This window comes from Salvelinus fontinalis, chromosome 3, assembly GCF_029448725.1.
Source record: "Salvelinus fontinalis isolate EN_2023a chromosome 3, ASM2944872v1, whole genome shotgun sequence".
Lineage (NCBI taxonomy): Eukaryota > Metazoa > Chordata > Actinopteri > Salmoniformes > Salmonidae > Salvelinus > Salvelinus fontinalis.
Window position 1 is genome coordinate 65,416,793 of NC_074667.1, and position 27,545 is coordinate 65,444,337.

Here is a 27,545-nt window from a genome sequence, read left to right on the forward strand (position 1 = left end):
TGTACTCAGGGCCAGCTAACGTGTAGTGTGTCGTATGTCCATCTCTCTCCTCAGGCTCAGTGTGAGTCCTCAGGGCCAGCTAACGTGTCGTGTGTTTGTAACGAGGGCTGGACAGGTGACGGCCTGGTCTGTACTGAGGTGGACAACTGTCTCCTGGAGACCAGAGGTGGCTGCCATAAGGATGCAGACTGCAGGTCTCTAGGCCCAGGACAGGTATGTTATGTATGGTTCTGCTGCTAAACAGATTGCTGCTAGTACCTGAGGCTAGTCTAATGGGTAATACCATTGCCAGTAACACATACAGTTGAAGTGAGAAGTTAACATACACTTAGGTTGGAGTCATTACCTCGTTTTTCAACCACTCCACAAATTTCTTGTCAACAAACTATAGTTTTAGCAAGTCGGTTAGGACATGTAGTTCGTGCATGACCCAAGTAATATTTACAACAATTGCTAACAGACAGATTATGTCACTGTATCACAATTCCAGTGGGTCAGAAGTTTACATACACTAAGTTGACTGTGCCTTTAAACAGCTTGGAAAATTACAGAAAATGATGTCATGGCTTTAGAAGCTTCTGATAGGCTGATTGACATTCATTTGAGTCAATTGGAGGTGTACCTGTGAATGTATTTCAAGGCCCACCTTCAAACTCAGTGCCTCTTTGCTTGACATCATGGGAAAATCAAAAGAAATCAGCCAAGACATCAGAAAAATAATTGTAGACCTCCACAAGTCTGGTTCATCCTTGGGAGGAATTCCCAAATGCCGAAGGAACCACATTCATCTGTACAAACAATAGTACGCAAGTATAAACACCATGGGACCACGCAGCCGTCATACCGCTCAGGAAGGAGACGCATTCTGTTTCCTAGAGATGAACATACTTTGGTGCGAAAAATGCAAATCAATCCCAGAACAACAGCAAAGGCCCTTGTGAAGATGCTGGAGGAAACAGATACAAAAGTATCTATATCCATACTAAAACGAGTCCTATATCGACATAACCTGAAAGGCCGCTCAGCATGGAAGAAGCCACTGCTCCAAAACCTCCTTAAAAAAGCCAGACTACGGTTTACAACTGCAATTGGGGACAAAGATGGTACTTTTTGGAGAAATTTCCTCTGGTCTGATGAAACAAAAATAGAACTGTTCGGCCATAATGACCATCGTTATGTTTGGAGGAAAAAGGGGGAGGCTTGCAAGCCAAAGAACACCATCCCAACTGTGAAGTATGGGGGTGGCAGCATCATGTTGTGGGGGTGCTTTGCTGCAGGAGGGACTGGTGCCCTTCACAAAATAGATAGCATCATGAGGTGGACAATTATGTGAATCCATTGAAGCAACATCTCAAGACATCAGTCAGGAAGTTAAAGCTTGGTCGCAAATGGGTCTTCCAAATGGACAATGACTCCAAGCATACTTTCAAAGTTATTGCAAAATGGCTTAAGGACAACAAAGTCAAGGTATTGGAGTGGCCATCACAAAGCCCTGACCTCAATCCTATAGAACATTTGTGGGCAGAAGTGAAAAAGTGTGTGCGAGCAAGGAGGCCTACAAACCTGACTCAGTTACACAGGCTCTGTCAGGAGGAATGGGCCAAAATTCACTCAACTTATTATGGGAAGCTTGTGGAAGGCGACCCGAAACATTTGACCCACGTTTTAAAAAATTAAAGGCAATGCTACCAAATACTAATTGAGTGTATGTAAACTTCTGACCCACTGGGAATGTGATGAAAGAAATAAAAGCTGAAATAAATAATTCTCTCTGCTATTATTCTGACATTTCATATTCTTAAAAAAAAGTGGTGATCCTAACTGACCTTAAACAGGGAATTTTTACTAGGATTAAATGTCAGGAATTTTGAAAAACTGAGAGCCAATGGTGACTTTAAAACAGGCACAGAGTTTAATGGCTGTGATAAGATAAAACTGAGGTAGGATCCACAACATGGTAGTTACTCCACAATACTAACCTAAATGACAGAGTGAAAAGCAGGAAGCCTGTACAGAATAAAAGTATTCCAAAACATGCATCCTGTTTGCAACAAGGCACTGAAGTAACTCAATACTAAGGTGTTCCTAATGTTTTCTGAAGTCAGTGTCCCTTTGACGGATAATAACGTTTTATACTTCAACTACTACTAGTACCTCAAAGACTGTCTCTTGTGTTCTCAGAGTGAGTGTACCTGTTTGAGGGGTTAGACAGACAGATTGACAAACACCCTTACCCTTACCTGTCTCTTGTGTTGTCAGAGTGAGTGTACCTGTAAGAGGGGTTAGACAGACAGATGGACATGTAACCCCTTACCTGTCTCTTGTGTTCTCAGAGTGAGTGTACCTGTAAGAGGGGTTACATGGGGGATGGGACAGTCTGTGATCTCATCAACCCTTGTCAGAAAAACAATGGAGGATGCCATTCTCTGGTTCGTACCTGTCTTTCATTTACCTGGCACCTTTTAATTTCATACATATTCATCCTGGTCCCCCCCCATGGGAATTGAACCCTGGTCCCCCCGTGGGAATTGAACCCACAACCCTGGCGTTGCAAGCGCCATGCTCTACCAACTGAGCCACACGGGACCACATTGTCACCTTTTTTCCCCACACAGTCATTTATTGTATTTGTGGGTGCGTCCCAAATGGCAACCTATTCCCTAAATAGAACACTACTTTAGACCACAGCCCTGTGGAAATAGGGGGCCACTTGGGACAGACTCTTATAGTGTTTATGCAATAGACTGGAATGCCATTTGGCATAAGCTGTTGTGTCTGTTTTAAATCTATATCTTTTAAACCTCTATTTCTTCTAAAATAGATTGTGTGTGTTTTAAACCTCTGTCTCCTCTCAGATTGTCTGTTTTAAACCTCTGTTTTAAACCTCCATCTCCTCTCAGATTGTCTGTTTTAAACCTCCATCTCCTCTCAGATTGTCTGTTTTAAACCTCTGTCTCCTCTCACATTGTCTGTTTTAAACCTCCATCTCATCTCAGATTGTCTGTTTTAAACCTCTGTCTCCTCTCACATTGTCTGTTTTAAACCTCTGTCTCCTCTCACATTGTCTGTTTTAAACCTCTGTCTCCTCTCAGATTGTCTGTTTTAAACCTCCATCTCATCTCAGATTGTGTCTGTTTTAAACCTCCATCTCCTCTCAGATTGTCTGTTTTAAACCTCCATCTCATCTCAGATTGTGTCTGTTTTAAACCTCCATCTCCTCTCAGATTGTGTCTGTTTTAAACCTCTGTCTCCTCTCAGATTGTCTGTTTTAAACCTCCATCTCATCTCAGATTGTCTGTTTTAAACCTCTGTCTCCTCTCACATTGTCTGTTTTAAACCTCTGTCTCCTCTCAGATTGTCTGTTTTAAACCTCCATCTCCTCTCAGATTGTCTGTTTTAAACCTCTGTCTCCTCTCACATTGTCTGTTTTAAACCTCTGTCTCCTCTCAGATTGTCTGTTTTAAACCTCCATCTCATCTCAGATTGTGTCTGTTTTAAACCTCCATCTCCTCTCAGATTGTCTGTTTTAAACCTCCATCTCCTCTCAGATTGTTTTAAACCTCCATCTCCTCTCATATTGTTTTAAACCTCTGTCTCCTCTCAGATTGTCTGTTTTAAACCTCCATCTCCTCTCAGATTGTTTTAAACCTCCATCTCCTCTCATATTGTTTTAAACCTCTGTCTCCTCTCAGATTGTCTGTTTTAAACCTCCGTCTCCTCTCATATTGTTTTAAACCTCCATCTCCTCTCAGATTGTGTCTGTTTTAAACCTCCGTCTCCTCTCAGATTGTCTGTTTTAAACCTCCCTCTCCTCTCAGATTGTCTGTTTTAAACCTCCATCTCCCCTCAGATTGTCTGTTTTAAACCTCCATCTCCTCTCAGATTGTCTGTTTTAAACCTCCATCTCCTCTCAGATTGTCTGTTTTAAACCTCCATCTCCTCTCAGATTGTGTCTGTTTTAAACCTCCATCTCCTCTCAGATTGTCTGTTTTAAACCTCCGTCTCCTCTCAGATTGTCTGTTTCAAACCTCTGTCTCCTCTCAGATTGTCTGTTTTAAACCTCCATCTCATCTCAGATTGTCTGTTTTAAACCTCCGTCTCCTCTCAGATTGTCTGTTTTAAACCTCTGTCTCCTCTCACATTGTCTGTTTTAAACCTCCATCTCCTCTCAGATTGTCTGTTTTAAACCTCCATCTCCTCTCAGATTGTCTGTTTTAAACCTCCGTCTCCTCTCAGATATTAGCCGCTCTTTATCATGATCCGTGTAGCTTGATTTCTAACCAGCCATATAAGCATATTGTATATGAGGCTGTGTTATTCAGCCCACCAAAGGGCCAGGTTTCCCAGAGTCCTTTATGCGTAGTGTTGTTGTGGTTTGGCGTCCTCAGGCTAAGTGTGAGTCAGTGGATGGAGAAAACCTCCTCTGTGTCTGTCCAGAAGGGTACGTTGGAGACGGAGTCACGTGCTACGGGACGATGCTAGAGGTAGGCTACACTGTACCTGTGGCACCTGGGTTGCATTCATTAGTCTGACACTGTTGCAAAACGTTTTGCATCGTAGCGAGTACAATTGCAACGGAAACCCCCCAAAAAAACAAGAGTTTCCATTGGAGAAATGCAGGTAGTGTTTCCTTCTGTGTGCTTCCAGTTGGTTACTAGTAAATACACCCCATGCCTTACGTAGACAGTACAAGGTGGTTGGTATTGCTTCACTGACTGTTATTGACTTGTTTTGTTTGTTAGGAACTGGACATGAATATCAATCTGTACGGTTTTCACCGCCTGATACAGGTCTGTAGCGGTCTATTTTTTTGTACTTTCCTTTTGGCTCTAACTCTCTCCATATCATTTAAGATGTATTTGTATTTCTACACATCATATTCCTGTAGATACAGTGTCTTCAGAAAGTATTCACACCCCTCGATTTATTCCACATTTTGTTGTTACAGCCTGAATAAAAAATGGATTAAATGGATAATGTTTCTTACCCGTCTACACACAATACACCACAATGACAAAGTTAAAACATGCTTTTAGACATTTTAGCATATCTATAGAAAATTAAATACAGAAATATCTAATTTACGTAAGTATTCACACCCCTGAGTCAATACTTTGTAGAAGCCCCTTTGGCAGCGATTACAGCTGTAAGTCTTTCTGGGTAAGTCTCTAAGAGCTTTCCACACATGGATTGTGTAACGTTTGCTCATTGTTTATTCAAGCTCTGTCAAATTGGTTGTTGATCATTGCTAGACAGCCATTGTCAAGGTTTGCCATAGATTTTCAACCCATTTAAGTCAAAACCTTAACTAGGCCACTCAGGAACATTCAGTGTCGCAAGCGACTCAAGTATGTATTTGTCCTGCTGAAAGGAAAACTTATCTCCCAGCGTCTGTAGGGAAGCCGACTGAACCAGGTTTTCCTCTAGGATTTTGCCTGTCCTTAGCGCTATTCCATTTATTTTTAATCCTAAAAAAACTCCCAAGTCCATGCCGATGACAAGCATACCCATAACATGATGCAGCCCCCACCATGCTAAAAGTCACCTTGTTTTAGAGAGATTTACACAGTTATCAAAATGTGCCACCAGGGTACACGAAACACAGCCCTTATTTTAAGTGTTTGTAAAATCACATATGGGAAAAAAATAAATGGTGTAAAACGATTGGAAAACCTCTCTGGTCTTTGTGGTTGAATCTGGGTTTGAAATTCACTGCTCGACTGAGGGACCTAACAGGTAATTGCATGTGCGGGGTACAGAGATGAGGTAGTCATTTAAAAATCATGTTAAACACTATTATTGCACACAGAATGTGATTTGTTCAGCACATTTCTACTCCTGAACTTATTTGGACATAACAAAGTGGTTGAACACTTATTCACTTAAAACATTTCAGCTTTTCATTTTTTTTATTAATTTGTACACATTTCTAAAAACATAATTACACTTTGACATTATGGGATATTGTGTGTAGGCCAGTGACATAAAATCTCAATTTAATCCATTTTAAATTCAGGCTGTAACATAACAAAATGTAGAAAAGTCATGGGGTGTGAATACATTCCGAAGGCACTTTATAAATGTCAGGGATTGATCCTTTCTGTCCCCTCTCTTAGAGGTCGTCAGAGTTTGACCTGAGTGGGAATATAACGGCTCTGGTGCCTTCCAGGGACGTTATCCGCAATCTAACCAGCTCTGAGCAGGACTTCTGGTTTAGCCGCTACAGGCTCCCGTACCTTCTAAAGTAATTTACCTTACCATGCCTTACCATGCCTTACCATGCCTTACCATACCATATCTTACCATACCTTACCATGCCTTACCATGCCTTACCATACCATATCTTACCATACCTTACCATGCCTTACCATGCCTTACCATACCATACCTTACCATACCTTACCATGCCTTACCATGCCTTACCATACCATATCTTACCATACCTTACCATGCCTTACCATGCCTTACCATACCATACCTTACCATACCTTACCATGCCTTACCATGCCTTACCATGCCTTACCATGCCTTACCATACCATACCTTACCATACCTTACCATACCTTACCATGCCTTACCTTACCATACCATACCTTACCATACCTTACCATGCCTTACCATGCCTTACCTTACCATGCCAATCTAACCACCTCTGAGCAAGACTTCTGGTTTAGCCGCTACAGGCTCCGTACCTTCTAAAGTAATTTACCTTAACATGCCATGCCTTAACATACCTTAACTTACCATACCATGCCTTACCATACCATACCATACCATACCTTAACTAACCATGCCATACCATACCATACCGTACCATACCATGCCATACCTTACCATACCATACCTTAACTTACCATACCATGCCTTACCATACCTTACCATACCATACCTTAACTAACCATGCCATACCATACCATACCGTACCATACCATGCCATACCTTACCATACCGTACCTTACCGTACCATACCTTACCTTACCATACCATACCTTACCGTACCATACCTTACCGTACCATACTTTACCTTACCATACCTTACCGTACCATACCGTACCATACCGTACCATAACTTACCGTACCATACCATACCTTACCATACCATACCATACCTTACCATACCTTACCATACCTTACCATACCATACCTTACCATACCTTACCTTACCATACCATACCATACCATACCTTACCATACCTTACCATACCTTACCATACCATACCTTACCATACCTTACCATACCATACCTTACCATACCTTACCATACCATACCATACCATACCTTACCATACCATACCATACCTTACCATACCTCCATACCTTACCATACCATACCATACCATACCTTACCATACCTCCATACCATACCATACCTTACCTTACCATACCTTACCATACCATACCATACCTTACCACACCTTACCTTACCATACCTTACCTTACCATACCTTACCTTACCTTACCATACCATACCATACCTTACCGTACCATACCATACCATACCATACCATACCTCCATACCATACCATACCATACCATACCTTACCATACCTTACCTTACCATACCATACCTTACCATACCATACCATACCTCCATACCATACCTTACCATACCATACCATACCATACCTCCATACCATACCATACCATACCATACCATACCTCCATACCTTACCTTACCTTACCATACCTTACCATACCTTACCTTACCATACCATACCATACCTTACCTTACCTTACCATACCTTACCTTACCTTACCATACCTTACCATACCCCACCTTACCATACCATACCATACCTTACCGTACCATACCATACCATACCTCCATACCATACCATATCTTACCGTACCATACCATACCTTCTAAAGCAGTGGTATTCAAACGTTTTCTCTCAGCCCCCCTTCCAGTTTTGGGGAACATCCTGCGCCCCAAGTCTATTTCTATGGGCACAAGCATTGTTCATGACACAAACTGTTCACACCCCTCTAGTCGGCAGAGAGAAAATGTTGCAGGTTTGAAGCTTATTTTCTGCAATTCAACACATTTTGTCATGGAGTTCAGAGAACTTTGCTGTTTTAAAGCTCATTTTCTTGCAATTCTCTACATTTTGCCATGTCTAATGTGTATTAATGTTATATTTGAGTGACTCGAACATTACTATAAAATCTACTGGCTAAAAAAACGTTAGCTGACACGGGCTTGTTGATCTGGACATTTCTGTCAAGTTATAAATATCTCTATAAGGTCTGTAATGACTGACATGTCAAGTTATAAATATCTCTCTAAGGTCTGTAATGACTGACATGTCAAGTTATAAATATCTCTCTAAGGTCTGTAATGACTGACATGTCAAGTTATAAATATCTCTCTAAGGTCTGTAATGACTGACATGTCAAGTTATAAATATCTCTCTAAGGTCTGTAATGACATGACAAGTTATAAATATCTCTCTAAGGTCTGTAATGACTGACATGTCAAGTTATAAATATCTCTCTAAGGTCTGTAATGACATGTCAAGTTATAAATATCTCTCTAAGGTCTGTAATGACTGACATGTCAAGTTATAAATATCTCTCTAAGGTCTGTAATGACAAGAGGAACTGATGATGCAATACCCAAGTTCTAAATTGCACTTTGTTCATTCTACTATTACAACTTTCAAGCGTAAGTTTCAAGTCCCCCTGCCGATCCCTGGAAGTCCCACTGCTCTAAGACACGGAGTTGACTCAACCTACATGCCAATCTCGGATCAGATTAGCATTTTCCCCACTTATGGTTTAGGTTAGGATTGGCTCACGGGAAGATGATCCTGGCTCTGTACCCGAGGGAAACGTCACCCCGGGAGCATATGGCCGGGATTCAATCCAATCACGGGTTGTAGACAATTCTGCTTTTAAAGGCAACGTTCCAGCATAGGTGTAAATCAGGTTCGCCATAAAACGCTACATATGTCGGCTCAATACAAATTGCCTTTAAAAGCGGCATTGACTATTTTATTCATTTATTTGGTCTCGTTGAAATAAAGAAAAAAAATTCCAAGCGATTGTTAAACGAGATTAGAATGAATCCCAGCCTGAGACACACTCCTCTTCCTCCCCAGAGCCCACTTCCTCCGGGGGATATTCTCCATAGAGGACCTGGAGAAGCAGGTCAACCAGAGGTTACCCACTCTACACTTGGCTACTACATGGGAGGTCAAAACTGTTGGTGGGGTAAGTCGAAGATGTTGTTATCGTTGCTCTTGTTGCCATAGCGTCTACAGCCATGTCTCAAGAGGATCTGACTTTGACGGTCTTCTTGATGTTTCAGGAAGTTAGGATAGAGAATGCAACCATCCTCACCCCCAACATCCTGGTTCTTCTTACCCCCAACATCCTGGTTCTTCTTATCCCCAACATCCTGGTTCTTCTTTGTGTTTCAGGAAGTTAGGATAGAGAATGCAACCATCCTCACCCCCAACATCCTGGTTCTTCTTTGTGTTTCAGGAAGTTAGGATAGAGAATGCAACCATCCTCACCCCCAACATCCTGGTTCTTCTTGATGTTTCAGGAAGTTAGGATAGAGAATGCAACCATCCTCACCCCCAACATCCTGGTTCTTCTTGATGTTTCAGGAAGTTAGGATAGAGAATGCAACCATCCTCACCCCCAACATCCTGGTTCTTCTTATCCCCAACATCCTGGTTCTTCTTTGTGTTTCAGGAAGTTAGGATAGAGAATGCAACCATCCTCACCCCCAACATCCCGGTTCTTCTTTGTGTTTCAGGAAGTTAGGATAGAGAATGCAACCATCCTCACCCCCAACATCCTGGTTCTTCTTTGTGTTCCCAACATCCCGGTTCTTCTTTGTGTTTCAGGAAGTTAGGATAGAGAATGCAACCATCCTCACCCCCAACATCCTGGTTCTTCTTTGTGTTCCCAACATCCCGGTTCTTCTTTGTGTTTCAGGAAGTTAGGATAGAGAATGCAACCATCCTCACCCCCAACATCCCAGTTCTTCTTACCCCCAACATCCTGGTTCTTCTTTGTGTTCCCAACATCCCGGTTCTTCTTTGTGTTCCCAACATCCCGGTTCTTCTTTGTGTTTCAGGAAGTTAGGATAGAGAATGCAACCATCCTCACCCCCAACATCCCAGTTCTTCTTATCCCCAACATCCTGGTTCTTCTTTATGTTTCAGGAAGTTAGGATAGAGAATGCAACCATCCTCACCCCCAACATCCTGGTTCTTCTTTGTGTTTCAGGAAGTTAGGATAGAGAATGCAACCATCCTCACCCCCAACATCCCAGTTCTTCTTACCCCCAACATCCTGGTTCTTCTTTGTGTTTCAGGAAGTTAGGATAGAGAATGCAACCATCCTCATCCCCAACATCCTGGTTCTTCTTAACATCCTGGTTCTTCTTTGTGTTTCAGGAAGTTAGGATAGAGAATGCAACCATCCTCACCCCCAACATCCCGGTTCTTCTTTGTGTTTCAGGAAGTTAGGATAGAGAATGCATCCATCCTCACCCCCAACATCCTGGTTCTTCTTAACATCCTTGTTCTTCTTTGTGTTTCAGGAAGTTAGGATAGAGAATGCAACCATCCTCACCCCAAACATCCCTTCTATCAACGGATACATCCACATCATTAATACGGTAACGTGTAACAGGTCACTGCTTTAGTCTGTGGATACAAATCAACTTCACACAAAATTGTTTTAATTGAATATTCCAAAAGCTTTTACACAAGCAAGGGTTGTTAGAGGTTAACTCAATCCTGTGTTGATGGTTTTGTGTTTTCAGGTTCTGTTCCCCCCCTTGTCAGACATCCCACCAGAACCCCCAGGCCTGATGCAGTTCCTCAACACCACCCCTACCTTCAGTCTCTTTACACAGGCAGCACTGGTACGTTATTTTTGGTAGGTCGGTACGTTGTAACGTAAGGCAGCTTGATGCACGAATACACCCCCTGGACAGGACGCTTGTGCTCTGCTGTCACATGCTAGGACCAAGGTAACAATAGTTACATGTTTCCTCCACATTTTATTTTTTATTTCTTTATTTCACCTTTATTTAACCAGGTAGGCCAGTTGAGAACAAGTTCTCATTTACAATTGCGACCTGGCCAAGATAAAGCAAAGCAGTTCGACACATACAACAACAAAGAGTTACACATGGAGTAAAACAAACATACAGTCAATAATACAGTAGAAAAATAAGTCTATATACAATATGAGCAAGTGAGGTGAGATAAGGGAGGTAAAGGCAATAAAAGGCCATGGTGGCGAAGTAAATACAATATAGCAAGTATAACACTGGAATGGTAGATTTGCAGTGGAAGAATGTGCAAAGTAGAGATAGAAATAATGGGGTGCAAAGGAGCAAAATAAATAAATATAGTAGGGAAAGAGGTAGACACACATTAAGTCCAACCCGCCTCCCCCCAGTCCTTCCATACATGTGACTTGTGTTTGATTTAGTGTTCTGTTACAATGGAACCAATGGAAAAGAACAGCGTTCAAGTATTGGAACATATTTGAAATGCCAGTATGTGTCTGTTACGTGTCTGGTATCAGCTCGATCAGAGATATTATTGACTTTGCTCTCTGTTTTTTTCACCGTAATCTCCCTCCAGCTCTACAACCTGACAGAGGAGATTGGTGTCTATGATTATACGCTCCTACTTCCGCACGACGCCGCCGTCCGAGATTACCTGAGACAGACCAACTCTACACAACTGGTAGGTAGAGATTACCTGAGACAGACCAACTCTACACAACTGGTAGGTAGATTACCTGAGACAGACCAACTCTACACAACTGGTAGGTAGATTACCTGAGACAGACCAACTCTACACAACTGGTAGGTAGAGATTACCTGAGACAGACCAACTCTACACAACTGGTAGGTAGAGATTACCTGAGACAGACCAACTCTACACAACTGGTAGGTAGAGATTACCTGAGACAGACCAACTCTACACAACTGGTAGGTAGATTACCTGAGACAGACCAACTCTACACAACTGGTAGGTAGATTACCTGAGACAGACCAACTCTACACAAATGGTAGGTAGATTACCTGAGACAAACCAACTCTACACAACTGGTAGGTAGATTACCTGAGACAGACCAACTCTACACAACTGGTAGGTAGAGATTACCTGAGACAGACCAACTCTACACAACTGGTAGGTAGAGATTACCTGAGACAGACCAACTCTACACAACTGGTAGGTAGATTACCTGAGACAGACCAACTCTACACACCTGGTAGGTAGATTACCTGAGACAGACCAACTCTACACACCTGGTAGGTAGATTACCTGAGACAGACCAACTCTACACAACTGGTAGGTAGAGATTACCTGAGACAGACCAACTCTACACAACTGGTAGGTAGAGATTACCTGAGACAGACCAACTCTACACAACTGGTAGGTAGATTACCTGAGACAGACCAACTCTACACACCTGGTAGGTAGATTACCTGAGACAGACCAACTCTACACACCTGGTAGGTAGATTACCTGAGACAGACCAACTCTACACAACTGGTAGGTAGAGATTACCTGAGACAGACCAACTCTTCACAACTGGTAGGTAGAGATTACCTGAGACAGACCAACTCTACACAACTGGTAGGTAGATTACCTGAGACAGACCAACTCTACACAGCTGATAGGTAGAGATTACCTGAGACAGACCAACTCTACACAACTGGTAGATAGAGATTACCTGAGACAGACCAACTCTACACAACTGGTAGGTAGATTACCTGAGACAGACCAACTCTACACAGCTGATAGGTAGATTACCTGAGACAAACCAACTCTACACAACTGGTAGGTAGATTACCTGAGACAAACCAACTCTACACAACTGATAGGTAGATTACCTGAGACAAACCAACTCTACACAACTGGTAGGTAGATTACCTGAGACAGACCAACTCTACACACCTGGTAGGTAGATTACCTGAGACAGACCAACTCTTCACAACTGGTAGGTAGAGATTACCTAAGACAAACCAACTCTACACAACTGGTAGGTAGATTACCTGAGACAGACCAACTCTACACAACTGGTAGGTAGATTACCTGAGACAGACCAACTCTACACACCTGGTAGGTAGATTACCTGAGACAGACCAACTCTACACAACTGGTAGGTAGAGATTACCTGAGACAGACCAACTCTTCACAACTGGTAGGTAGAGATTACCTGAGACAGACCAACTCTACACAACTGGTAGGTAGATTACCTGAGACAGACCAACTCTACACAACTGGTAGGTAGAGATTACCTGAGACAGACCAACTCTACACAACTGGTAGGTAGATTACCTGAGACAGACCAACTCTACACAGCTGATAGGTAGAGATTACCTGAGACAGACCAACTCTACACAACTGGTAGATAGAGATTACCTGAGACAGACCAACTCTACACAACTGGTAGGTAGATTACCTGAGACAGACCAACTCTACACAGCTGATAGGTAGATTACCTGAGACAAACCAACTCTACACAAATGGTAGGTAGATTACCTGAGACAAACCAACTCTACACAACTGATAGGTAGATTACCTGAGACAAACCAACTCTACACAACTGGTAGGTAGATTACCTGAGACAGACCAACTCTACACACCTGGTAGGTAGATTACCTGAGACAGACCAACTCTTCACAACTGGTAGGTAGAGATTACCTAAGACAAACCAACTCTACACAACTGGTAGGTAGATTACCTGAGACAGACCAACTCTACACAACTGGTAGGTAGAGATTACCTGAGACAGACCAACTCTACACAACTGGTAGGTAGAGATTACCTGAGACAGACCAACTCTACACAACTGGTAGGTAGATTACCTGAGACAGACCAACTCTACACAGCTGATAGGTAGAGATTACCTGAGACAGACCAACTCTACACAACTGGTAGATAGAGATTACCTGAGACAGACCAACTCTACACAACTGGTAGGTAGATTACCTGAGACAGACCAACTCTACACAGCTGATAGGTAGATTACCTGAGACAAACCAACTCTACACAACTGGTAGGTAGATTACCTGAGACAAACCAACTCTACACAACTGATAGGTAGATTACCTGAGACAAACCAACTCTACACAACTGGTAGGTAGATTACCTGAGACAGACCAACTCTACACACCTGGTAGGTAGATTACCTGAGACAGACCAACTCTTCACAACTGGTAGGTAGAGATTACCTAAGACAAACCAACTCTACACAACTGGTAGGTAGATTACCTGAGACAGACCAACTCTACACAACTGGTAGGTAGATTACCTGAGACAGACCAACTCTACACACCTGGTAGGTAGATTACCTGAGACAGACCAACTCTACACAACTGGTAGGTAGAGATTACCTGAGACAGACCAACTCTTCACAACTGGTAGGTAGAGATTACCTGAGACAGACCAACTCTACACAACTGGTAGGTAGATTACCTGAGACAGACCAACTCTACACAACTGGTAGGTAGAGATTACCTGAGACAGACCAACTCTACACAACTGGTAGGTAGATTACCTGAGACAGACCAACTCTACACAGCTGATAGGTAGATTACCTGAGACAGACCAACTCTACACAACTGGTAGATAGAGATTACCTGAGACAGACCAACTCTACACAACTGGTAGGTAGATTACCTGAGACAGACCAACTCTACACAGCTGATAGGTAGAGATTACCTGAGACAGACCAACTCTACACAACTGGTAGATAGAGATTACCTGAGACAGACCAACTCTACACAACTGGTAGGTAGATTACCTGAGACAGACCAACTCTACACAGCTGATAGGTAGATTACCTGAGACAAACCAACTCTACACAACTGGTAGGTAGATTACCTGAGACAAACCAACTCTACACAACTGATAGGTAGATTACCTGAGACAAACCAACTCTACACAACTGGTAGGTAGATTACCTGAGACAGACCAACTCTACACAACTGGTAGGTAGATTACCTGAGACAGACCAACTCTACACAACTGGTAGGTAGAGATTACCTGAGACAGACCAACTCTACACAACTGGTAGGTAGATTACCTGAGACAAACCAACTCTACACACCTGATAGGTAGATTACCTGAGACAAACCAACTCTACACAACTGGTAGGTAGATTACCTGAGACAGACCAACTCTACACAACTGGTAAATAGAGATTACCTGAGACAAACCAACTCTACACAACTGGTAGGTAGATTACCTGAGACAAACCAACTCTACACACCTGATAGGTAGATTACCTGAGACAGACCAACTCTACACAACTGATATGTAGATTACCTGAGACAGACCAACTCTACACAACTGATATGTAGATTACCTGAGACAAACCAACTCTACATAGCTGATACATTGGAAGGAAGGAAAAAAAGTAAAGAAAGAAAGAAAATATTGGGATCATGACTTCCTAGTGTATTTGGGGGTGAAGTAAAATCAAATCAAATCAAATGTATTTATAAAGCCCCTCTTACATCAGCTGATATATCAAAGTGCTGTACAGAAACCCAGCCTGAAACCCCAAACGGCAAGCAATGCAGGTGTAGAAGGACGGTGGCTAGGAAATACTCCCTAAAAAGGCCAGAACCTAGGAAGAAACCTAGAGAGGAACCAGGCTCTGAGGGGTGGCCAGTCCTCTTCTGGCTGTGCCGGGTGGAGATTATAACAGAACATGGCCAAGATGTTCATAAATGACCAGCATGGTCAAATAATAATAATCACAGTAGTTGTCGAGGGTGCAACAAGTCAGCACCTCAGGAGTAAATGTCAGTTGGCTTTTCATAGCCCATCATTCAGAGTATCTCGCTCTGGATAAGAGCGTCTGCTAAATGACTTAAATGTAAATGTAAAATGTATCTCTACCGCTCCTGCTGTCTCTAGAGAGTTGAAAACAGCAGGTCTGGGACAGGTAGCACGTCCGGTGAACAGGTCAGGGTTCCATAGCCGCAGGCAGAACAGGTGAAACTGGAGCAGCAGCACAGCCAGGTGGACTGGAGACAACAAGGAGTCATCATGCCAGGTAGTCCTGAGGCATGGTCCTAGGGCTCAGGTCCTCCGAGTGAGAGAAAGAGTAAAATCACTGGCCTGAAATCTGTCTTGCCTTCTACTTACTGAAATGACATACTGTCTAATAATCATACTACATACTGTTTAGAATGTAATGTTAAGTAAAAAAACGAATGCATTAGGCAACAAATATCAACATACTAGGCTCACCCATCCCGAGAATGAATCATCTCATTTTGGAACAGCGTGTCACCTTTTCTGATTATCAGCTGTTGTCAAAAAACACACAAACAAACGACCCGAGTTTATCGTGCGTAAATGGAATGGAATTCCCCGTTGATCCACGTCTCTCTGTGTATTCTGACCTTCAGCATGATAACAGCATGTTATTCACCCGCTATTTGTTTAGGGTGGAGACCTAATAAATGGGATGGCCGGAGGTGTCTACAGATACACTGTGTGGTAGGAGGTGTGTCTACAGATACACTGTGTGGTAGGAGGTGTGTCTACAGATACACTGTGTGGTAGGAGGTGTGTCTACAGATACACTGTGTGGTAGGAGGTGTGTCTACAGATACACTGTGTGGTAGGAGGTGTGTCTACAGATACACTGTGTGGTAGGAGGTGTGTCTACAGATACACTGTGTGGTAGGAGGTGTGTCTACAGATACACTGTGTGGTAGGAGGTGTGGCCGGAGGTGTCTACAGATACACTGTGTGGTAGGAGGTGTGTCTACAGATACACTGTGTGGTAGGAGGTGTGTCTACAGATACACTGTGTGGTAGGAGGTGTGTCTACAGATACACTGTGTGGTAGGAGGTGTGTCTACAGATACACTGTGTGGTAGGAGGTGTGTCTACAGATACACTGTGTGGTAGGAGGTGTGTCTACAGATACACTGTGTGGTAGGAGGTGTGGCCGGAGGTGTGTCTACAGATACACTGTGTGGTAGGAGGTGTGGCCGGAGGTGTGTCTACAGATACACTGTGTGGTAGGAGGTGTGTCTACAGATACACTGTGTGGTAGGAGGTGTGTCTACAGATACACTGTGTGGTAGGAGGTGTGTCTACAGATACACTGTGTGGTAGGAGGTGTGGCCGGAGGTGTGTCTACAGATACACTGTGTGGTAGGAGGTGTGTCTACAGATACACTGTGTGGTAGGAGGTGTGTCTACAGATACACTGTGTGGTAGGAGGTGTGTCTACAGATACACTGTGTGGTAGGAGGTGTGTCTACAGATACACTGTGTGGTAGGAGGTGTGTCTACAGATACACTGTGTGGTAGGAGGTGTGTCTACAGATACACTGTGTGGTAGGAGGTGTGTCTACAGATACACTGTGTGGTAGGAGGTGTGTCTACATATACACTGTGTGGCCGGAGGTGTGTCTACAGATACACTGTGTGGTAGGAGGTGTGGCCGGAGGTGTGGCCGGAGGTTAGTCTACAGATACACTGTGTGGTAGGAGGTGTGGCCGGAGGTGTGTCTACAGATACACTGTGTGGTGGAGGTGTGTCTACAGATACACTGTGTGGTAGGAGGTGTGTCCGGAGGTGTGTCTACAGATACACTGTGTGGTAGGAGGTGTGGCCGGAGGTGTGTCTACAGATACACTGTGTTCTGACCTTGACTTAATTCCCTCATAATTCCACCCCTTTACACACGAGGAAACCATGAATAAGGTCTAGTGAAACCTACCAAGTGGGACATTTTAGTCAGATAGAAAAAACACCATTCTCCATGTAATTTACAACTTGATAAGAGATATTGATAAGAGATATTGATAAGAGATATTGATAAGAGATATTGATAAGAGATATTGATAAGAGATATTGATAAGAGATATTGATAAGAGCTATTGATAAGAGATATTGATAAGAGATATTGATAAGAGCTATTGATAAGAGATATTGATAAGAGATATTGATAAGAGCTATTGATAAGAGCTATTGATAAGAAATATTGATAAGAGCTAGGGAAATGAGTAATCCGTTAGGAGAAGAGGATTGTGAATTTAAATGACATTTGTTTTAGATATATTTAGATATATATTTTTTACTTACAGTCGCGGGAGACAAATGTGAAACCAGTCAACTGAAACATATCAACATATCAACTTTCCCAACGGTAAAGTTTATGAAATGCTGTGCCAATTTAGTAGAATTTAAATTGTATGGCCAGTTAACTTGCAGGGATGGCCACTCTAATGTCTTAATTCAAGGCTACCCTGAATTTCTCTGTCTTCTACTTCTATCATGTTAAATATTAGTCACTATCAGTATCGACCGTCAGTAGGCGTAATATCCACACATATTCAACTGACAATTTACGGTTAGTTCTCTTCAGTTGGTATAGCCTACATTATCATTCCATGTAATTACACTGTTAGTTCCCTTCAGTTGGTATAGTCTACATTATCATTCCATGTAATTACGCTGTTAGTTCCCTTCAGTTGGTATAGCCTACATTATCATTCCATGTAATTACACTGTTAGTTCCCTTCAGTTGGTATAGTCTACATTATCATTCCATGTAATTACACTGTTAGTTCCCTTCAGTTGGTATAGCCCACATTATCATTCCATGTAATTACACTGTTAGTTCCCTTCAGTTGGTATAGCCTACATTATCATTCCATGTAATTACACTGTTAGTTCCCTTCAGTTGGTATAGCCTACATTATCATTCCATGTAATTACACTGTTAGTTCCCTTCAGTTGGTATAGCCTACATTATCATTCCATGTAATTACACTGTTAGTTCCCTTCAGTTGGTAGAGCCTACATTATCATTCCATTTAATTACACTGTTAGTTCCCTTCAGTTGGTATAGCCTACATTATCATTCCATGTAATTACACTGTTAGTTCCCTTCAGTTGGTAGAGCCTACATTATCATTCCATTTAATTACACTGTTAGTTCCCTTCAGTTGGTATAGCCTACATTATCATTCCATGTAATTACACTGTTAGTTCCCTTCAGTTGGTATAGCCTACATTATCATTCCATGTAATTACACTGTTAGTTCCCTTCAGTTGGTATAGCCTACATTATCATTCCATGTAATTACACTGTTAGTTCCCTTCAGTTGGTAGAGCCTACATTATCATTCCATTTAATTACACTGTTAGTTCCCTTCAGTTGGTAGAGCCTACATTATCATTCCATTTAATTACACTGTTAGTTCCCTTCAGTTGGTAGAGCCTACATTATTATTATCATTCCATTCTGAATGAATCAAAGTACAATTGTCTTTCTTTCGTGCCTAAAGGCTCTCCAAATCAGTTTTTTTATGATACATAAATACATTCCTCACGTTAAATAATGTTCAAGATCAAAGTATATTTTTTATCTAACAATTGGTGTTGAAATTGAGACGAGTATGCGTATACATCCTTTAGGGTATATTTTCGTTTTTATTTATTATAATTTTTTAACAATACAAAACATACACAAACAAACGACAACATACAAACACACACATACATCCACAATCATTACCCCTGTCCAGACCCACCTGCTCACACCTCCATCTCCAGCGCCCGCATCACTCTCCACCACCTCCATCTCCAGCGCCCGCATCACTCTCCACCACCTCCATCTCCAGCGCCCGCATCACTCTCCACCACCTCCATCTCCAGCGTCCGCATCACTCTCCACCACCTCCATCTCCAGCGCCCGCATCACTCTCCACCACCCCCATCTCCAGCGCCCGCATCACTCTCCACCACCCCCATCTCCAGCGCCCGCATCACTCTCCACCACCCCCATCTCCAGCACCCGCATCACTCTCTACCACCCCCATCTCCAGCGCCCGCATCACTCTCCACCACCCCCATCTCCAGCGTCCGCATCACTCTCCACCACCCCCATCTCCAGCGCCCGCATCACTCTCCACCATCTCCAGCACCCGCATCACTCTCTACCACCCCCATCTCCAGCGTCCGCATCACTCTCCACCACATCGCCTCAAACTGCACCATTTTGTTTCTCTCAGTCGCCCACGTAATTTCAACATTTAGATAATAAAGCATTTGACTTTTCCCATTGTGTCTAACGGTGGCGGATTGGTTGATTTCCAGTTTTTAAGTATACGTTTTTTCAAGATGATTGCCGAGAACTATCGTCCAACTCATCGGGTATCTCACTGCACCGTCATATATGCCATGTCTTCAAATGCATATATTTAGATGGCTTTCTTTAAATGAACCCGTAATATTCTGAACCCGTTCTCTAGATATATTCTAGTGAGACTGTCGACAAAATTCTAACTAAACGATACACCGTACTTAAAGGGATGGTTTAAGATAAATATACTGAAATCACTATTGAATGAAAACTCCACATGAAAATCTGTTGGCCAGTAAGTGAGAGGGTTTTCAGTGGTCGAATTACATTTATTCAGAGCGCGCAAGGGAACCACGGCCGTTACACACCTTCATAAAGTCAGTCTGAATACCAACTACTGAGAAGTGCATAGGAAAGTGTGTCATTTCCTAATTAGTCGGAATCGGGCCCTCGTACCATAATAACTACGTTGTTAACTTGTCAACAGGGTGAGGAGGTATTGAAATACCACGTCATTCTTCACGAACAGCTGTTCCCGGATCATCTGAGGGACGGGATGGTGAAGGACACATTACTTGGGAGAGCTTACCAGATCATGTTCCACCTGGGCAAGAACAATGAGGTACGCTATTCACTATTTGGCAGTTGTTTGTTTGTTTGTTTGTTTTGATTGATTTATTAGTTAATTGATTTGATTGATTGTTTGTTTAGTTGGTTGGTTGATTTTATTTATTTAATAATAACAGTATAATTACACTGATCCAGCCCGAGACAACCTTACATAGAGTAACCATGAGCTACGGTATTCTTGCGAGCTCCGTTCAAATATTTTGTAACACCTGAGGGGTTGCTCAATACGCGTACTACCGTGCTCCACACTCTCATGCTCCAAGTGTTTTATCGAAGGACGTTCCCTTGAGTACGTTCTTGTTCAGACGAGAGTGTGGAGAACACGTAAAACATTATATTAGAGAAGTACTCGCACTCTCCCTACTGTATTACCTCACGCTTCACCTCTCCATTCACTGAACTTTCTTCCAGCCAGGACAATGGCAACAATAGAGACCAAGCAAAACCAAACACGATATACACAAAGCAAACGTTTTACTTAATAATTATCAGCTAGTTATATGTGAATCGTGATCTAGCTAGCTAGGGCCCAATGGTGAGTTCTAGAACCATCACCAGTAATAAACCTCAGGGAACAATGGTGTGTTCTAGAACCATCACCAGTAATAAACCTAAAGGAACAATGGTGTGTTCTAGAACCATCACCAGCAATAAACCTCAGGGAACAATGGTGTGTTCTAGAACCATCACCAGTAATAAACCTAAAGGAACAATGGTGTGTTCTAGAACCATCACCAGCAATAAACCTCAGGGAACAATGGTGAGTTCTAGAACCATCACCAGTAATAAACCTCAGGGAACAATGGTGTGTTCTAGAACCATCACCAGTAATAAACCTAAAGGAACAATGGTGTGTTCTAGAACCATCACCAGTAATAAACCTCAGGGAACAATGGTGAGTTCTAGAACCATCACCAGTAATAAACTCAAAGGAACAATGGTGTGTTCTAGAACCATCACCAGTAATAAACCTTAGGGAACAATGGTGAGTTCTAGAACCATCACCAGTAATAAACCTAAAGGAACAATGGTGTGTTCTAGAACCATCACCAGTAATAAACCTCAGGGAACAATGGTGAGTTCTAGAACCATCACCAGTAATAAACCTCAGAGCCCTTATTTGGGTTGTTATCTATACGTGTTTCAGAGCCCTTATTTGGGTTGTTATCTATACGTGTTTCAGAGCCCTTATTTGGGTTGTTATCTATACGTGTTTCAGGGCCCTTATTTGGGTTGTTATCTATACGTGTTTCAGAGCCCTTATTTGGGTTGTTATCTATACGTGTTTCAGAGCCCTTATTTGGGTTGTTATCTATACGTGTTTCAGAGCCCTTATTTGGGTTGTTATCTATACGTGTTTCAGAGCCCTTATTTGGGTTGTTATCTATAGGTGTTTCAGAGCCCTTATTTGGGTTGTTATCTATACGTGTTTCAGAGCCCTTATTTGGGTTGTTATCTATACGTGTTTCAGAGCCCTTATTTGGGTTGTTATCTATACGTGTTTCAGAGCCCTTATTTGGGTTGTTATCTATACGTGTTTCAGAGCCCTTATTTGGGTTGTTATCTATACGTGTTTCAGAGCCCTTATTTGGGTTGTTATCTATACGTGTTTCAGAGCCCTTATTTGGGTTGTTATCTATACGTGTTTCAGAGCCCTTATTTGGGTTGTTATCTATACGTGTTTCAGAGCCCTTATTTGGGTTGTTATCTATAGGTGTTTCAGAGCCCTTATTTGGGTTGTTATCTATACGTGTTTCAGAGCCCTTATTTGGGTTGTTATCTATACGTGTTTCAGAGCCCTTATTTAGGTTGTTATCTATACGTGTTTCAGAGCCCTTATTTGGGTTGTTATCTATACGTGTTTCAGAGCCCTTATTTGGGTTGTTATCTATACGTGTTTCAGAGCCCTTATTTGTGTTGTTATCTATACGTGTTTCAGAGCCCTTATTTGGGTTGTTATCTATACGTGTTTCAGAGCCCTTATTTGGGTTGTTATCTATACGTGTTTCAGAGCCCTTATTTGGGTTGTTATCTATACGTGTTTCAGAGCCCTTATTTGGGTTGTTATCTATACGTGTTTCAGAGCCCTTATTTGGGTTGTTATCTATACGTGTTTCAGAGCCCTTATTTGGGTTGTTATCTATACGTGTTTCAGAGCCCTTATTTGGGTTGTTATCTATACGTGTTTCAGAGCCCTTATTTGGGTTGTTATCTATACGTGTTTCAGAGCCCTTATTTGGGTTGTTATCTATACGTGTTTCAGAGCCCTTATTTGGGTTGTTATCTATACGTGTTTCAGAGCCCTTATTTGGGTTGTTATCTATACGTGTTTCAGAGCCCTTATTTGGGTTGTTATCTATACGTGTTTCAGAGCCCTTATTTGGGTTGTTATCTATACGTGTTTCAGAGCCCTTATTTTGGTTGTTATCTGAACGTGTTTTCAGACTTTGGCCAATGATGTTCTGCTGGATGGGAGCCACAGTGAGACGAGAAACGGGGTGATCCTGGCCGTTCCCCAAGTCTTACAGGTCCATAAGAACCGATGCATTCAAGACGTGATCCTACGAGTCAGAGTAAGTGTGTGTGTATTTGTCAGAGTAAGTCAGCTGTACTGATGGATGGAGACAGGAGGGGTGGTGAACTAGTATGTCAGCTGTACTGATGGACAGAGACAGGAGGGGTGGTGAACTCAGCTGTACTGATGGACGGAGACAGGAGGGGTGGTGAACTAGTAAGTCAGCTGTACTGATGGATGGAGACAGGAGGGGTGGTGAACTAGTAAGTCAGCTGTACTGATGGACAGAGACAGGAGGGGTGGTGAACTAGTAGTCAGCTGTACTGATGGACAGAGACAGGAGGGGTGGTGAACTCAGCTGTACTGATGGACGGAGACAGGAGGGGTGGTGAACTAGTAGTCAGCTGTACTGATGGACGGAGACAGGAGGGGTGGTGAACTCAGCTGTACTGATGGACGGAGACAGGAGGGGTGGTGAACTAGTAAGTCAGCTGTACTGATGGACAGAGACAGGAGGGGTGGTGAACTCAGCTGTACTGATGGACGGAGACAGGAGGGGTGGTGAACTCAGCTGTACTGATGGACGGAGACAGGAGGGGTGGTGAACTAGTAAGTCAGCTGTACTGATGGACAGAGACAGGAGGGGTGGTGAACTCAGCTGTACTGATGGACAGAGACAGGAGGGGTGGTGAACTCAGCTGTACTGATGGACAGAGACAGGAGGGGTGGTGAACTCAGCTGTACTGATGGACAGAGACAGGAGGGGTGGTGAACTCAGCTGTACTGATGGACGGAGACAGGAGGGGTGGTGAACTCAACTGTACTGATGGACAGAGACAGGAGGGGTGGTGAACTCAGCTGTACTGATGGACAGAGACAGGAGGGGTGGTGAACTCAGCTGTACTGATGGACAGAGACAGGAGGGGTGGTGAACTCAGCTGTACTGATGGACGGAGACAGGAGGGGTGGTGAACTCAACTGTACTGATGGACAGAGACAGGAGGGGTGGTGAACTAGTAAGTCGCCTGTACTGATGTAGGTGAACTGTTTCATATAGAAATGTATCAGTAATGTTACAGAGGAATGTTCTCCCTTTTTCGTGTGTGCCTGGGTGCGTGGGTGAGTGTGTGTGCCTGCATGCCTAGGTGTGTGTGTGTCTGCGTTGGTAGCTGTGCGTGCCTAGGTGTGTGTGTGTCTGCGTTGGTGGCTCTGCCTGCCTAGGTGTGTGTGTGTCTGCGTTGGTAGCTGTGCGTGCCTAGGTGTGTGTGTGTCTGCGTTGGTGGCTCTGCCTGCCTAGGTGTGTGTGTGTCTGCGTTGGTAGCTGTGCGTGCCTAGGTGTGTGTGTGTCTGCGTTGGTGGCTGTGCATGCCTAGGTGTGTGTGTGTCTGCATGCCTAGGTGTGTGTGTGTCTGCGTTGGTAGCTGTGCGTGCCTAGGTGTGTGTGTGTCTGCGTTGGTAGCTGTGCGTGCCTAGGTGTATGTGTGTCTGCGTTGGTGGCTGTGCGTGCCTAGGTGTGTGTGTGTCTGCGTTGGTGGCTGTGCATGGCTGGGTGGGTTGGTGTGTGTGTGTCTGCGTTGGTAGCTGTGCGTTTCTAGGTGTGTGTGTTTCTGTCTAATTGTTCTTTCTCCAAGGGGAGGTGCTCAGCCTGTGATGAAAAACCCAGATGTTTCCTTAGCTACAAGCCAGTAAGACTCTACACATTAAAACATGTTTCCTTAGCTACAAGCCAGTAAGACTCTACACATTAAAAACCTGTTTCCTTAGCTACAAGCCAGTAAGACTCTACACATTAAAAACATAAACAACAAACATTTTCTATCTCTCTTTTTATCTTTATTCATTTCTTTCTATTCACTGCTCCTGCTATTATATATTTAGACCTATGAAGATCGTTAGAATCATTTGACCTTGTTTAATTATGAGTGCATTGTATCCACCGGTCTTAAACATTATTCCAAATGTGCATTTCCCCCATATTCTCTAGTGTGGAGCTACTTTGTGTTTCTGTAAATGATGTTGTCCTGTATTTTAGGCCATTAGGGAGTACCCTAGGAACATGAGGTCTAACTGCAAGTACAGGAAGAGGGTGGGATCTAGGAGGAAGTCCGTGGCTGGCTGCATTATTGACTGTTTGAAGACGACGCAGGTGAGATATTATACAGGAGGATTCTCCTGGGTTGTATAATACAGGAGGATTCTCCTGGGTTGTATAATACAGGAGGATTCTCTGGGTTGTATTATACAGGAGGATTCTCCTTTAAATAATACAGGAGGATTCTCCTGGGTTGTATTATACAGGAGGATTCTCTGGGTTGTATTATACAGGAGGATTCTCCTGGGTTGTATTATACAGGAGGATTCTCCTGGGTTGTATTATACAGGAGGATTCTCCTGGGTTGTATTATACAGGAGGATTCTCCTGGGTTGTATAATACAGGAGGATTCTCTGGGTTGTATTATACAGGAGGATTCTCCTGGGTTGTATAATACAGGAGGATTCTCATGGGTTGTATAATACAGGAGGATTCTCCTGGGTTGTATTATACAGGAGGATTCTCATGGGTTGTATTATACAGGAGGATTCTCATGGGTTGTATAATACAGGAGGATTCTCCTGGGTTGTATTATACAGGAGGATTCTCCTGGGTTGTATAATACAGGAGGATTCTCCTGGGTTGTATTATACAGGAGGATTCTCATGGGTTGTATTATACAGGAGGATTCTCATGGGTTGTATTATACAGCAGGATTCTCCTGGGTTGTATTATACAGGAGGATTAATTTTATTGCCCCTGAGAGGAAATTGTTTTCCACAACTCACAAATGTAATATACACAACAAACAACACAGCCAATAGAGATAATAAAACCAGTTTATCAGTGTGGAATGAATAAAGTTCAATAGGGCCCTGGTCTAAAGTAGTGCACTGAATAGGGAATAGGGCTCTGGTCTAAAGTAGTGCACTATTAGGGAATAGGCTGCCACTTGGGGACGCCCCCTCTGACGAGCTCTGTCTCCTGTGTTGCAGGACCACTCGTGCTGCCCGGGATACTTTGGTCACTACTGTTTTAAATGCCCTGGGGAGCTGGACAACTGGTGCTCAGGAAACGGAAGGTACGGTCAACACAACCACAATGAGTAGAACAGCCGTCCCCACTCATGTCAAGGATGCCATAATAGGTGGACTCTCTGATGGCCATTTTGAATGTATCCATGAGTTTTCCTGTCAAATTGCCATGGTCAAAGGTTCATTCTGTTCATTGTGTTTCTATGAGCAGGTGTAAGGATGGGAACCTAGGGACTGGGGAGTGTCTTTGCAACGAGGGTTTCCATGGGACAGCCTGTGAGACCTGCGAACCGGGACGCTACGGCAAGGACTGCAAGTCAGGTATATTATATATACACTGTATACAGGCCTGATCCTAGCTGACTGGCTGACTGGCTGACTGACTGGCTGACTGACTGACTGACTGGCTGACTGACTGGCTGACTGGCTGACTGACTGGCTGACTGACTGACTCACTGACTGTCTGGCTGACTGACTGACTGACTGGCTGGCTGACTGGCTGACTGACTGGCTGACTGACTCACTGAATGGCTGGCTGGCTGGATGACTGGCTGACTGGCTGACTGACTGACTGACTGACTGACTGGCTGACTGGCTGGCTGACTGGCTGGCTGACTGGCTGACTCGCTGGCTGACTGGCTGGCTGACTGACTGGCTGACTCGCTGGCTGACTGACTGGCCGGCTGGCCGACTTGCTGACTGGCTGACTGACTGGCTGAATGGCTGACTGACTGACTGACTGGCTGACTGCCTGACTGACTGGCTGGCTGACTGGCTGGCTGACTGGCTGACTGGCTGGCTGAATGCCTGACTGGCTGGCTGACTGGCTGACTGGCTGGCTGACTGGCTGACTGACTCACTGACTGACTGGCTGGCTGACTCACTGACTGTCTGACTGACTGGCTGGCTGACTGGCTGACTGACTGACTGACTGACTGGCTGACTGGCTGGCTGACTGGCTGACTGGCTGGCTGGCTGAATGGCTGGCTGACTGGCTGACTGACTGGCTGGCTGACTGACTGACTGGCTGACTGAATGGCTGGCTGACTGGCTGACTGGCTGGCTGGCTGACTGGCTGAATGGCTGGCTGACTCGCTGGCTGACTGGCTGGCTGGCTGACTGGCTGACTGGCTGGCTGACTCGCTGGCTGACTGACTGGCCGACTTGCTGACTGGCTGGCTGACTGGCTGGCTGGCTGGCTGACTAACCGCCTGGCTGACTGGC

At 43.6% G+C, this 27,545-nt stretch overlaps 1 protein-coding gene across 1 annotated transcript in view; it reads left to right on the forward strand.

Moving 5' to 3' along the window:
• Window positions 1-27,545, forward strand: part of stab1 (stabilin 1) — a 174,734-nt gene that overhangs the window by 69,214 nt on the left and 77,975 nt on the right. Inside the window, exons 24-38 of the mRNA XM_055917813.1 lie at window positions 55-213; window positions 2,334-2,429; window positions 4,389-4,484; window positions 4,743-4,790; window positions 6,117-6,244; window positions 9,102-9,213; window positions 10,559-10,636; window positions 10,784-10,885; window positions 11,616-11,720; window positions 20,597-20,731; window positions 23,184-23,312; window positions 24,886-24,939; window positions 25,287-25,400; window positions 26,283-26,368; window positions 26,533-26,642. Of these exons, the coding sequence (XP_055773788.1) occupies window positions 55-213; window positions 2,334-2,429; window positions 4,389-4,484; window positions 4,743-4,790; window positions 6,117-6,244; window positions 9,102-9,213; window positions 10,559-10,636; window positions 10,784-10,885; window positions 11,616-11,720; window positions 20,597-20,731; window positions 23,184-23,312; window positions 24,886-24,939; window positions 25,287-25,400; window positions 26,283-26,368; window positions 26,533-26,642 (1,552 nt within the window). The remainder of the gene's footprint in view (window positions 1-54; window positions 214-2,333; window positions 2,430-4,388; window positions 4,485-4,742; window positions 4,791-6,116; window positions 6,245-9,101; window positions 9,214-10,558; window positions 10,637-10,783; window positions 10,886-11,615; window positions 11,721-20,596; window positions 20,732-23,183; window positions 23,313-24,885; window positions 24,940-25,286; window positions 25,401-26,282; window positions 26,369-26,532; window positions 26,643-27,545) is intronic.